This window comes from Zerene cesonia, chromosome 8 (genome assembly GCF_012273895.1).
Source record: "Zerene cesonia ecotype Mississippi chromosome 8, Zerene_cesonia_1.1, whole genome shotgun sequence".
NCBI lineage: Eukaryota > Metazoa > Arthropoda > Insecta > Lepidoptera > Pieridae > Zerene > Zerene cesonia.
The window spans coordinates 8,036,774-8,051,164 of NC_052109.1; the positions used below are offsets into that span (position 1 = coordinate 8,036,774).

The following is a 14,391-nucleotide window of genomic DNA, read 5'->3' on the forward strand; positions in this document are numbered from 1 at the left end:
ACTATCTTCAGTATCAATATTCATATAAATATATATAATGAGACTACGACATTTATGCATATTTATGATAGTATATTAAATATCATAAATATGCATAAATTTCGTAGTTTGATCGTAATTTTGTAATATAATTTACACAGGTATAAGCATTAAGAAAATCATAATATAGTCCTGTACTTTTCCGCTACGTGTTTGACAGATGACAGGGTCCAGGGATATATGACATGTTTTGATTTTTATTCCAGATTGTGTTTTGAAGTACCTACTTTCGATTAATATCGATGTAATTTATTTTTGTTATTAAATATTACATTTATTTAATCCAAATACCACCAAGAAATGATTAATAAATGACTTGACTTATCGATGATATTATAACTGAAATAAATAACCTCAAAATCAAAACAAAGCAAGAATGGCTACGAGGTTCGATGCGGCGGCATATACATTTCGAAAGAAATTTCCATTCGTTAGCAAAGACTTGCTTCGATGGTTTCCGGGGCACATGAACAAAGGTCTGAAGCAAATACAACGGACATTAAAATCGGTCGATTGTGTGATAGAAGTCCATGACGCAAGAATACCGTTTTCTGGACGAAATCCAATCTTCACAAGTACAATAACAGGTGCAAAGCCTCACATATTAGTTCTGAATAAGAGAGATTTAATTATTAATTCCTTAATACCGAAAGTAAAAGACCAATTAGTGGCAGAGGAAGGTGTCCAAAATATAGTATTTACGAATAGTAAAGATCAGTTTTGCAGAGGTTTGAAGTCATTAATGCCCTTAATGATAGATCTGATAAAGAATTCCAACAGGTAACTAAACAAATCGTGTCAATTTCACTAATAACAAACCCCCGTTTATATTTGAAAATAAAATATTAAAACTATCAAAACATGATTTAATTTTTAATAAGTATATTTCAGTTTTACTGCCAGTAATATTAATAATCAAATCAGTTTATCATTAAACTAGCTGCGCCCCGCGGTTCATTCCGCGTAAGTCCATATCACATAGAAAAAGTTGTCTATATGTTATTCCAGTTGTCCAGCTGTTTATGTAGTATGTACCAAATTTCATTGCAATCAGTTCAGTAGTTTTTGCGTAAAAGAGCAATAAACACACACACATCCTTACAAACTTTCGCATTTATAATATTAGTTGGACTACAACATAAACAATATTTCTTAATTATATTCCCAATATATTTACTCAAATATAAATATTTCAGATACAATCGTTCCGAAGAATTAGATTACAATGTAATGATAATCGGAGTGCCGAATGTTGGTAAATCATCACTTATTAACATGCTCCGAAGTAGGAATACACACCAGAAACATGCTCTACCAGTTGGAGCCGTAGCAGGAGTGACAAGGAGTCTTCAAACCAAGATGAGGATTAATAGCAACCCAAAGATCTTTATGTTTGATACTCCTGGTACATAATTATGACACATTAATTCATATGATTGTCTAAGGTAGAGTCAAAGGCATTGGCAACCAGGGCTGGGGATAGGGAGTTCAAACTGGAATCATTTGTAATGAACAATTTCATAATGAACATTTTTGGTCTTTGAATATAATACATACATTCAATATATAACTTCAATGTGTAAACTTAAACCTGTATGTGGAGGAAGGAAGGTGGATTACATCCAAGGAAAAAGGGATCCTCGACACATTTCTCTGAATCCTGCAAGCAAAATGTTTTCGCTACACTCAATTCTTCCATTCATTAATTTCATAAATCCACAGGTATTCTAGAACCTTCTGTTACCAATGTGGAGATGGGTTTGAAGTTAGCTCTCTGTGCTTCGCTACAAGACCACCTGGTGGGTGAGGAGGTGATAGCCGACTATTTATTGTACTGGCTCAATAGCCATGGAAAATTCAATTATGTGGACTACATGGGGCTGGAAGAACCGTGTGATGAAATTAATAAGGTATTACATATTGTTTGCTTAAGTTAAAATTTCTGAAGTTTAACTGTTGACAGGTATTTTTTTCTTATATTATATTATTAAAATTTATGATTTATGAAGCATTTGAATGCTATAAAACTAAAAAATTATTTTTAATGAAATCTGTGTTCCTTCAGTACAATTTAATATTGAAATGATGTTTCATATTGGTTGATTTTTTTTTCACACAATTAGAACTGACCCAACTTATGTTCTAGAAACTGTTTCCAATCTAATTACGAAAGTTACACAAAAAAGGTACATAATATGTACAAACTAAAACTTTCATATATCTTATACTTCATGAATTGCCCAATGTGATACTTAATGGGTTAAACGCTAGAACAGCTGTACCAGTTCTGCATTTTTTTTTTTAACAATACTGTTAAGTTATAAGGAAGGTTCATATGGAAAGAAATTAAGTACCACAGGTGAAGCTGGGGGCAGACAGCTAGTATGTTATACAAGGTAGCCGTGACTAAACTTGCTTAGGTAAAAGAAAGAATAGACAGTCCCAGGGTTTTCTCCAGGATTAAAACTATATTTTCTTTTTTGAATTACAAACTGTCTTTATACCAAATTTCATCCAAATCTACTCAGTGGTTTAGGTGTAAGGAAGAGACAGACTTTCTTTCGCATATATGATGTTTGAAGGGATCTGTGTAAAGGTGGGATTGTAGTGAACCATGCTTACGTAGCTAAGACCTAGATCTCTCAGATTAGCGCGATCAAACAACCATACTTTTCGACTCTATATGATAGGTATAGATAACATTTATTTTTTTAAAATCATTGGTTTTGACTTTTCGTATTTAAAAAATGCATACCAATTTTTTGTGAACTACTGTTTTTTTTCTTCAAAAAGTCACAAAACAACATGATATGAAAGGTCAATGCTTTTATTTTATACCTTTTAGCCAATAGACAGGATTTTATACACTCAAGTTTTTTTTTTTCTAATTTTGATTTGGTTTTATCAAAAACGTGTCCTTTGCATATTCCCTTTTAAATAATAATACGCGACTGCCCGGCGCCATCTTTGAGTCGGTCAAGTGCGAGTCGGACTCGCGACGTTAAGGGCTTCGTACAAAAACTGAAAAAAATTGGTCATCAATCCAATTTTTCACAACAATGTAAGGTCACTAATGCATATCTTCGATTTCTATTACAAATTGCTATACATTATAGCGGCAACAGAAAAACATCATTTCTAAAAATTCGAAAGTCACAAACTGTCACAGTTCATAAGATACAGTCTGGTGGCAGACGGACAGACGGATCGTTTTTATCCGCTAGCTACGGAACCCTAAAATTTATACAATATTTATTCGGTATCATGGGACGGTCACGTGTTGTAAAGTTTTTGTAGGTTATAAATGTCAAGAGGTGCATGACCCATTTGAAAAATATAGTACTATATCGCTTCCTGGGAATATCACCATAATTTAATTTTCTTTTACAATTGTATGCAAAAACAAACTATTTTTGCTACAGTTAACAGTTTCTCGGTTCTTATAAACTTTATTGAAATCAAAAATGAATGCAGTTGAATGCGGCTCTGTTTTCCTAACCAGCAAAATCCTGTGTTAAGACAGTTCCTGTCAGTGTCAAATTTCCAAAAAAAAAGAAAAATCCTCAACTTGAGGACCTCAAGAAGTTATGGTCTAGGATAGATATAGTCATAGACCATAAGAATATGGTTGCTTAGTTTACAAACAATTATTATTGTAATATTTCGTGTATATTTCAGGTACTAATATCTGGCAGTGTGAAATATAATAGGATAAGGAATATCCGAGATTACGACGGTAGTACCAGGATGGTCCCGGATATTGTTGAAGCGGCCCGGTTAATGATACGCGCGTTTCGGACCGGGGAATTGGGGAAAACCTTACTGGATGTAGATTTGTTAAGGGATAGAATAAATGTGGATAAGGAAAATGTATTGTAAATATAGTATGAAGTTATTGTAAATAAATTTGTTGAAATTGTGTTTTTTTTAATTTTCACGTTTAAATTTAAATTGAAATTTCCGCTGCAGGTAGGGTTGCCATCCGTACTATATTAATATAAAGCTTCCTGCTATCAAAATAAAAAATATAGAAGCAAAATAATATAGTAGTAACGAAAAAAACTATATTTTCAACAGTAACATCTTTGGCATTTCTATACTTCTGTGAAGTGATGTTTTTTGAATAATTAATAAAAGTAAATGTGCACTTTTATATTGCCAATAGTAGCTTCTATATTAATGCAATGTTTTGTAAATATTCTATGTTATCTTCGAAAAAATAACTGCCGGGTCACTATATTATATTATTCTGGTTCACGAAACCAATATAGTCTAGCCAAGGTTTGGTTGGTGGATATCAAACATGTCAAGCTTTTTCGCTCCTAGCTACGCCGGATTCCTTACAAGATTCTAAAACAAAACCTTGGATAACATGGATAAACATTCATAAAAGTACCTACCTAGTGGCTGATGTGGAAACAAATTGACTCACAACAGATTCTTTAAAGAATCTCTTGCATAAGGAGAAATTTGGCATAGATAACACCACCCACAACGACTGGGTAAGGAACCGTGGGTCCGTTCGGTTCCGTCAAGCCGCTTAAGTGAAGGGGCAACGGGAGATGGTTATCAATTATCATACTTCCACGACCTCGACTCGCACCCCTGACTTTCCCAATCAAAAAGTAGTAGGTACCTAATGTAATTCTTGCATTCTATAGTACGATAAGTATCTATATTCCGAAATGCAATGAAGAAACATTGTTTCGCAAACTGCTAGAAGATTATTGTATAATATTCTATATTAACAGCTACAATACAAATATCTTATCGACATCATTTATTTATTTATTTATCTTTGGGAAACAAACAATACAATTATTCTAATCTATATATATAAAATTCTCGTGTCACAGTTTTCGTTGCCATACTCCTCCGAAACGGCTTGACCGATTTTGATGAAATTTTTGTGCTTATCCGGTATCTATGAGAATCAGCCAACATCTATTTTTCATACCCCTAAATGATAAGAGTAAGGCAGAACAGCGTTTGCCGGGTGCAGCTAGTAGATTATAGAAATATTCCATACACATATTAGCAAAGTTTCCACTAAAAAATTTAAATACTTTAAATATAAAGGCATATTCAGTCACATACGGAATATAAAGGGTAAAAAAAAGACATAGAAATCACATGCGTGAGTACAATTTAAATTTAAAGATCACAATTACAATTCATGGTTTTTCATGTATCATGTATCGACCTTCTTGATATAGTAACCAATAATCCAGTAAACACATCGAAACTTCTGGAACCCTCTAGGATGAAATATTTCAGTGCGTTTGTAAAGCGAAAGGGTCGAGTCGAGGGAAGTTGTCATGCTTACGTCAGTCGTAAAGGAGTAATCAAAGAATATAAATCAACTCGTCCTGTCCGATATTAAACGTGGCCGTACAGTCTAGAAAACTCCAGTCCAGTCAATTCAGCTATTCATATCTTATTGCACAATTTGCTGCGAAAATGCTACTTAATATGCAATAAATTATATTTGTACTGATGTAAAATTTTCGAGTAATTATTTTAAATGTGTACCGACTTGATATCTAGTTTCAATAATATTTCTTTCAATATAATAAAAGAAGATTGAAAATTCGATAAAATTGTTTTGTTATTACCCAACCGACCGAAGGAGGGTAATGTGTTTCGAGTGGTTTTATTTTCTAAAGCTAGCAGCAATGTGCATAGCAAATGAAAGATCGTAAAAAATCAGCAGTCGGGTTTTTTATTTTCTTAATAATCATTCGTTTTGAAAAAAAAATTACTACTTATCTATATACTTAATACAATAATAATAACATTGATTTGTAAACCGTCCAACTGAACTTTAGACTAAATTAATGTTATAGGCAGTTTATGTTATCTGTGATAAAGATAAAGTGGGTGGGTCGGACTCCCACTGACTACAATATGCCGCCAAAGGCAGTGGATCTACCAACTAAACTCCAGTGTGCCCGTCTGACCGTTATTTAAGCCCGGGTCACAGTCACTTGTGAGAAACTGAACCTGGTTCTGATTCTGATTCTAAATACAATTAATAAGAATATCTCACGCGAATGATAACTTTATTAATTTTGACAGTGACCCATAAGCCAAGGTACATTCTCCTGAATGACAGTTCAGGTGATAATCCAGCACGCCAAGTGCGGGTTGGTACATCTCACATGCCGTTGCACTTTTTCTTGGACATGCTGGTTACCTCACGATGTTTTCCTTCGCCGTTTCGAGCAGTGGTGTAGTGATAATGTACAGATAAATTAAAAATCTGTTTAAATCAAAATCCGTTGCGTAGTTTAAAAGATTTAAGCATACATAGGGACAGAGAAAGCGACTTTGTTTTATAAAATGTAGTGCTCCGTTAACCTAAATTAGCAAGTCTTCAATAAAACCTACTACATCATCATCATCATCATCATCATTATACTACATATAACATTTTAAACTACTTAGCTTAGCTATTAACTTTTTACGCAAAATGCTTGATAATTTCAATAGCACATGATCCTAATTGACTTAAAATTATTGTTAATAGCAATGAATGATTTGGTAATTTATCACAGTTTAATGATTTTTGGGTTCATGGATTTAAAAGATCAGCATAATAAGTACCTGCATTAAACCACTCGCGTTAAGAAACTACATAATGGTATTTTCTTGTGTTTGATTTTACACGAGTATTATACATTTAGAAATTAAAGACTTTTAAACGGATTTTGAACCCGATTTATTCATTATATTATTAACCCGACGGGAGACAGGTCTCCCCGTGACCACGCTTGCTGTTAAGTGAAACGACTGGTTAATAATAAAATGAATAAATCACGTTTATGTCTTTAATTAACTACATAACGGTTAAAGAATAAGTATCTAATTATATATTGTACCAATATAACAATATACATATCTAAGGTCGGATAAGGCACGTATTTACATTCCTACACAACTTAGTAATACAATAGATATTAATGCACACACACACAAAATATTAATGCACATTGTGATTAACATAATTATGACTGCTAAGCCTACAATGTTATATAGCTTGATTTTATAATGATATCAATTTAATCTAATTACTATTTTAATTGGAGTTGAAAAAGTTATTACTTTATAATTTTTTATAAACTTTTTTGATGAGGATTTTTAAGGATTGCACTGAGAAAGTTTAATTCTGATCTACTTTCATCGAAAACATGAAAACTTTTTTGCAGAGATTTATAAACGCCAGACTAAATATGTTTTTTTATTAATGGTGTACATAAAGTAATCTTTATGCATCTGGGTGGCTTTGTCAAAAAAACGTCAAACTAAAATCGTGGTAACAAACAGTATCAAAGCAAAATAAATAAATCAAAAATTATGATCTATACAAAATTGTAAGTTACCTATGTAATTTATAAAAATATGGTACACTCTATTCAATTAAATAGGGTCAGAGAGTGAACAGTGCTCTCGAGATCCAAAATGAACCCGTTAAATTTACTGCAAGATGTATTTGACACCATACAAGAGTATAGATGGCTCATAGAGATAGCTACCGACTGCTATCCTATCACAGCAATGTCGAAGATTCATACAGCATGAATCTACAATGCTATCTGACTTCAACCTTTTCAACCCCAAGAAAGCCATAGATTACGCGAGATTTTACGACGTATACTCTTCATCTACGCCATCTTGGTTGCAAACGTCAAAAAGCGCGCCAGAAATGTCAACCAGTCAAAATTCTACATCCTCTGTGGCCGGCCATTCCAGCCTGGCAACATCTTCAATTACAACAGATGATACGTTAAGTATGATAACAACACCGTGGACTACAGAGTCGTGGGAATCGCAATATATGTCGCCATCAACGAACGCTTACATATCGTGGTCGAGCACGGATAAAATGTTTATTTTATCGTCGTTATCTTTCGACCCACAATCATCGCCGTCGTCCTGTCCTTTAAGTTTGGATATGCGAAGCGATAGTAGATTGACTATGACACTGTATAATAACAGCTCTATGGATCACGGGAGTCCAATACTTAAGCCAGTGGAAGTGATGTCTTCTACAACATCATCTACGTTTAGTTCTTGGACGATAGAATCATTTACGAGCGACGGCAGATTGTTATCAGACTGCAGCAATGCAAAGATAGTGAAGGCGTATTGTCGTTGGAGCGACAGCCCATACTCTTTATACAGCGAGACAGATATATATCCCAGCACTTTGAACTCGAGAAGCTTTATTTTGTCTACCCCCAGTATCCATACAGAAAGCTTTGGTTTGTCGTCCGTTGAACTACGAAATGATATCTTGGTTAAATAGAATTTTAAAATGAATTACATATATATCCACAAGTTTTGATTTAAATTAATTCCTAAATTACCGGTAACTTACCTATATAAGCCAAAAAATAATATGCACATAATTATTCATATGAAAAACGTTTATAGGACAGTAGGACACTTATATAATCGTAACTCGTAACTGATATGCTCAAAACATAAAAAAAAAATTAAAAAAAAAATTATAAGACTAACACTTAATATTTATACATCTTTGAGCATTTATTTATGACGTTGGGCTTTATCGCTTCTCAAACATGAAGTAAAATCCTTGATATATAAATAGATGAACGGTACAAAAAAAAACAGGTCGGAAGTTAACATTTTTATATGTAAGTTTATATTATGTCCATGAGCATATAAACTATCAAGTACCCTTACTTCCTTACTAATCTTATTTAAAATGCAAAAGTGTGTTTGATTGTCCTTCTTTCACGTCCCATCGGAGCGACTTTAGGTTATGAATTTTGTATTCATAATCTGCTAGATGGCGCTATATTTAAAATGTGACATGTTACATGACAATTGTTAACTTTTTTGACCACACGCGGGATACCGCGGAAGGATGTCTAGTAATACAGGCTAGTGCCAAACTGACAGCGAAGTCTTGTTAATAAACTTTTGTTTTACCTTTGGGTACAGAATACAGAACCCTAAATAACGTTAGACATTAATGCATTCTTACGTGTTTTAGTTATTATAATAAATAGTTCACAACCTACAAATTATGTATAATAAACAAACTAATTACTTTAAATTATATGTCATGATAGCGAACAAGGAAACAGCCTTTATACAAGGAATACCTATTATTTCCGTGAGATTGATAAATCAATACTATATATTTCTATCCATCTTCACCAAAGGAACCAGTGGAAGTCTCTGTTTTTTTCCACTCGAATTACTACTGTTTTAAGCTTCATGGTAACTCCCCACCTCCAGCTGCGCCTCGGATACTCAGAGAGAGGAGATCCCGATACGTTTTCTGTCTGTTAACTTCGTATTTTTTTATCTGTGCCCACACTTATTTAGCACGAAGGTTTTGTTTTCATTTTAGTTGGTACTTAGTAGTCATTTAATATATATTAGTTAAATAGTGACCGCCTCCTTGGTACAGTGGTTAACGCTTTGAACCGAGGGTCCTGGGTTCGAATCTCGTTCGGGACGCGCAAAAAACATATCTCGGTCTGGCAGGACTCAGAAGGGCGATCACCTACTTGTCCATAAAGAAAATCGATCACTGAAACAGATGAATATCATCTGCCCCATACCCCACTAAAGGACACGGGACTTAACTTTTTTTTAGTTAAATAATATAGTAACTAGCTGTGACCCGCGGTTGAAACCGCGTAAGTCCGTAACCCGTAGGAATACCGGTATAAAAAGTGCCTATGTGTTATTTCAGTTGTCCAGCTATCTACGAACCGAATTTCATTGCAATCGGTTCAGTAGTTTTTTCGTGAAAGAGTAACAGACGAACACATACATATGCATCCATCCTCACAAACTTTCGCATTTATAGTATTATTATTCGTCAATAGATGTCAGGGAGAATCATAATAAATTGGGACTACTCAAACGCCTCCTATTTGTTCAAAAAGTAAGTTTAAGTCGATAAAATACGAATAAAACACGAATATGACATTTTCTAAAAAAGATTCCTAGCTAGATCGATTTATCGCCCCCGAACCCCCCAATATACTAAATTTCATGAAAATCGATTGTATTTTTGATTGATCGTTGGAGCCGATTCCGAGATTCCAATTATATATATATACAAGAATTGCTCGTTTAAAGATATAAGATTATATATAAAAAACATCGCGGTCTAATTAGTCGCTTGTCCCAGTTTGACCTGGGAGTAAAATATAACCCACTCCATATTCGTGTAACTTTCTAACGAATTTCTAAAACCGGTCGAATAGTTTTTGGGTTAAGTTGTAACTCGTTACAAGACGTAATAAATAATATCAAGTCTTTTCAGATTTTTTATTATATCAGACTAGCTGTCCTCCCCGGCTTCGCCAGTGGTACGTATAGCCTATAGGCCTTCCTCAATAAATGGGCTGTCTAACACTGAAAGAATTTTTCAAATCATACCACGTGTTACAAAAACCAATCCACTTGATGACGCTTGTCAACTTACCGTTTGACCCCCGCATTACGCGTGATTACGCGTCATAATATGTACCAGCTGTGACCCGCGGTTGAAACCGCGTCATATCCGTATCCCGTAGGAATATCGGTATAAAAAGTGCCTATGTGTTATTTCAGTTGTCCAGCTATCTACGAAGCAAAATAGTATTATTATTCACCAATAGATGTAAGAAAGAAAAAACACGAATAAAACACGAATATGACATTTTCTAAAAAAAATTCCTAGCTAGATCGTTTTATTGCCCCCGAAACCCCCTATATACTAAATGTCATGAAAATCGTTGGAGCCGATTCCGAGATTCCAATTATCTAATATATAAAATTCTCGTGTCACAGTTTTCGTTGCCAAACTCCTCCGAAACGGCTGGACCGATTCTTATGAAATTTTGTGTGCGTATTGGGTATGTGTGAGAATCGGCCAACATCTATTTTTCATACCCTATAAGAGTAAGGCAGAACAGCGTTTGCCGGGTGCAGCTAGTATACATATATATTCAAGAATTGCTCGTTTAAAGGTATAAGATAAGATAAGATACTAGCTGCGTCCCGCAGTTCCACTTGTATAAATGAGGTTTTTCTTTAAATCCCAATAGGACATTGGGACGTAGTTATTAAGGAGGCCCGTTTCCTTTTCCTCACCCGACCTAGTCCATTCCTTCTTTCCAGTTGTTAATCCTTTTTCCCTTACCCCATAAAAGCGGGCAGCGCATTCACAGAGGTACTATCTTTGCGAATGTTTATGGGCGGTGGTGATCGCTTACCATCAGGCGAACCACCAGCCTAGTTGCCCGCTATGACATAAAAATAAAATAAGGATTAAAAAGTTAGTAGCCTAAGTTATTCCTGATTACATCAGCTATCTGCAAGTCCCTTCAAAATCGGTCCAGCCTTTATAGAGATCGACCTACTCCTCCTCGTTCATACTCAAATTACTGTACTACCTAATGTTAAAGTATGTGTATGTTATTTTGAAATTGTCCAAAAGCAATGATGGAATCATTGAGACATATGATTAATTTAATTATACATGTTACCGTTAAAACCCGTTTTCCGCCATAACGCGTTTTCCCTAGTGACAACGCGATCTAACGAGTCTCGGTGTTTAACTGTAACATACCTAACATATTATATGTATAGACCACGTTTATACGTTTTTTATTATATGTTTTGTATGTTTTTTTACAGCAATGGCCTTTGAATATAATTTTTATATTATAAATAATTATAAACTCTATATCACTTATTATATCAATCTAATCAAAAAAAGAGTGAGGGTTGAGGTTATCAAGGACCGGTTTTACTCCGGAATCAAAACTAACTACCTAAATAAGGTACTTAACCTTTATCAGGCCACGCACTATCTCTGTGTTAAATTTCATCTAAACCGGTCAATTTAATTATAATTAAATATAACTATTTGTCTCTGCACAACAATACAATACATTTAGTATATGGATAGCTTAATTTCTAGTGTGACCGCCTCTTTGGTACAGTGGTTAACGAGTGAGCGTAGAACCGATAGGTCCTGGGTTCAATTCCTGGTGGGGACGCACAAAAAAAAATGTTAATCACCTACTTGTCCGTAAAGAAAATCGATCAGTGAAACAGATGTACATTATCTGCCCCAAACCCCACTAGGGGACACGGGACTTCACTTTTTAATATCTAGTGTTGTGAGAAACTGGTGCTTGAAATAGGTTTCAAAAATACCTGGGGTACAAGTCACCAGCTCCTCCCCCGAACTGATAAGAAAGATAGATGTTCAGATCAGAGAGAAACAAACTTAAATTACAAAGAGATAAAAACCAAAAATATCAAAAATATTTTCAAACCAGGAAACCAACTCAATTGGTTTAGATGAGAAAATAGACTATAGATAATTAATTAAAAAATAGAAATTAATTTATCTTCACTAATTAAGTCTCAGGTTCAAGGTTACAAAGGAAGGAAAAGGAAGAAGCATTGGGCTTAGCCAAAGTAAATCTAGTTTTTTCTGTTACAAAAAATTAAATCTAATACAATACTTGCAAGAAATTTAATAATTTATGATAATTTCCGTCCGACGCACACCACACGCGTGACCTCTAGAATTTAATTAGTATAATTACCAGCAGAACTATTAAATGTATATTAATTTTAACCTATTAAATAAGAAATCAATGTTACTGAGGTATTCTTTGTTTCATATACGTTTATTTTACTTGTCTTCATCTTTATTTGGGAAGAAACGAATAATAGAATCGAGCACGCTTCGGAACGAATTGGGCCAGCTCGCACCGGGGAACATAGATTATACACTTATATACTGGTAAAGTACCACACCCCCATAGAAACGTGCGTGAAATAATGATATACTTTGTGTAGTGTATACGGTGAGTGGGGGAACAGGTGGCCCGTTTCCTTTTCCTCACCCTTGTCAGTCCATTCCTTCTTCCGTCGTCAATCCTTTCCGTATTACTTACCCCAATAAACGGTTTAGGGGCGGTAGTGTTCACTTACCATTAAGCGAACTACCAGCTCAATTTGCCGCTTAAATAAAAAACATACTCAAGAGATCATATCATTTCTTCTAATTCACATAATATTATACGCATTAGAAACTATATAATAAACTTGTTTGTTTGTTCCACGTGGATTATAATAATATATAATATATGAATACAGATCGGCATTATGTCTTATTACCTAACAAGGAATGTTTATAAATTATCAATTATATTACTCCATAGTTAGCTCGAGCAACATTTATTGATTTAATGTGTTTTCTCATTTTTACGACTGATATTTTATTCAAAAATAATTATTTCCTTCTTAATTTGAATTTATTTTCTTGTCTTATAATTCATGTAATAAATGTCTAATATCTATATATATCTTCTACATTACAAAACATTTTTTTTTCTTGTAATTGTAATTAAAAAGTATTAAAACGATATTATAGTTATTTGACACTAATCGCCATAAACGATTTGACCCTGGATGTCAGTATAAAGTTTGAACAACAATTTGAATAAAAATTATTTAAATAACTCGGCAAAGTAAACATTTTCTTTTAATTAATTATTAGTCATTAATTCAAAAAATGTTTAGTAATAATTTTCGCGGTCTAAGTCGTAGGTCACTAGTTCAAAATATAACGTTACCTTCTGTTGATATTATTAGTATACATACATATATTATTTATGATATTTATAGACATTATTTTTTATTTTTACCTTCGTCATCAAAACTGCTTTTACAAATTACTTATTCTATTTTTATCATTAATTGTGCCTTATGACGCATTTTGTATATAGATTATTTGTTTCTCTAGAGTCTAGGTAAACTGCTTTCTATGAAGATATATTTAAAGAATCATATTAAAGATTTATTAACAGTAATACACTTAGTAAATTTATTTAAAAAACTCGCCACTGGTTTTCACGCAAAAAATAGCTTTCGACAGTAGGTTATATATATTTGCTATAAAAACTTCAAGGATAATGTTAATGCGTATATTGGAACAAGGATTTATCAACATAGATTCATAATATACTATGGAAGACTGTTTGCAATACTTAGATAATAAATGCGACAGTTTGTAATCATGGCTGGATGGATGCATGTGATGTACATTATGGTCTGGATGACCACATTGGCTATTTTTATTGGCATTTAGCCGGGACCTCTCTTTTAACGGTTCTAAAGAGCTGGGAAATGTTTTATTATTATTTCACAATTGTGGTGCAAGCAGGTGGTACTCCTCCATTGAAAATGGAAAAGAAGGAAGGACTCGACCTCGACGACTTCGACTATCCGAATCTCGAATATGGAACTTTATTGAATTCGCCGTAAGATTGTAAAAACCATTAGATGTACATATATCTG

General features: G+C 33.8%; 2 protein-coding genes across 2 annotated transcripts; both read left to right on the forward strand.

Moving 5' to 3' along the window:
• The first annotated feature begins 220 nt into the window (after positions 1-220).
• On the forward strand, positions 221-3,968 carry LOC119828784 (mitochondrial GTPase 1). The gene is made up of 4 exons (XM_038351038.1): positions 221-819; positions 1,236-1,444; positions 1,762-1,949; positions 3,718-3,968. Exons 1-4 carry the CDS (start codon positions 416-418, stop codon positions 3,916-3,918), a joined length of 1,002 nt encoding a protein of 333 aa, XP_038206966.1. The 5' UTR covers positions 221-415; the 3' UTR covers positions 3,919-3,968.
• Positions 3,969-7,627: 3,659 nt separating this feature from the next.
• On the forward strand, positions 7,628-14,358 carry LOC119828753. The gene is made up of 2 exons (XM_038350997.1): positions 7,628-8,282; positions 14,258-14,358. The coding sequence occupies exons 1-2, from the start codon at positions 7,628-7,630 to the stop codon at positions 14,356-14,358; spliced, it is 756 nt and encodes a 251-aa protein (XP_038206925.1).
• Positions 14,359-14,391: the final 33 nt, after the last annotated feature.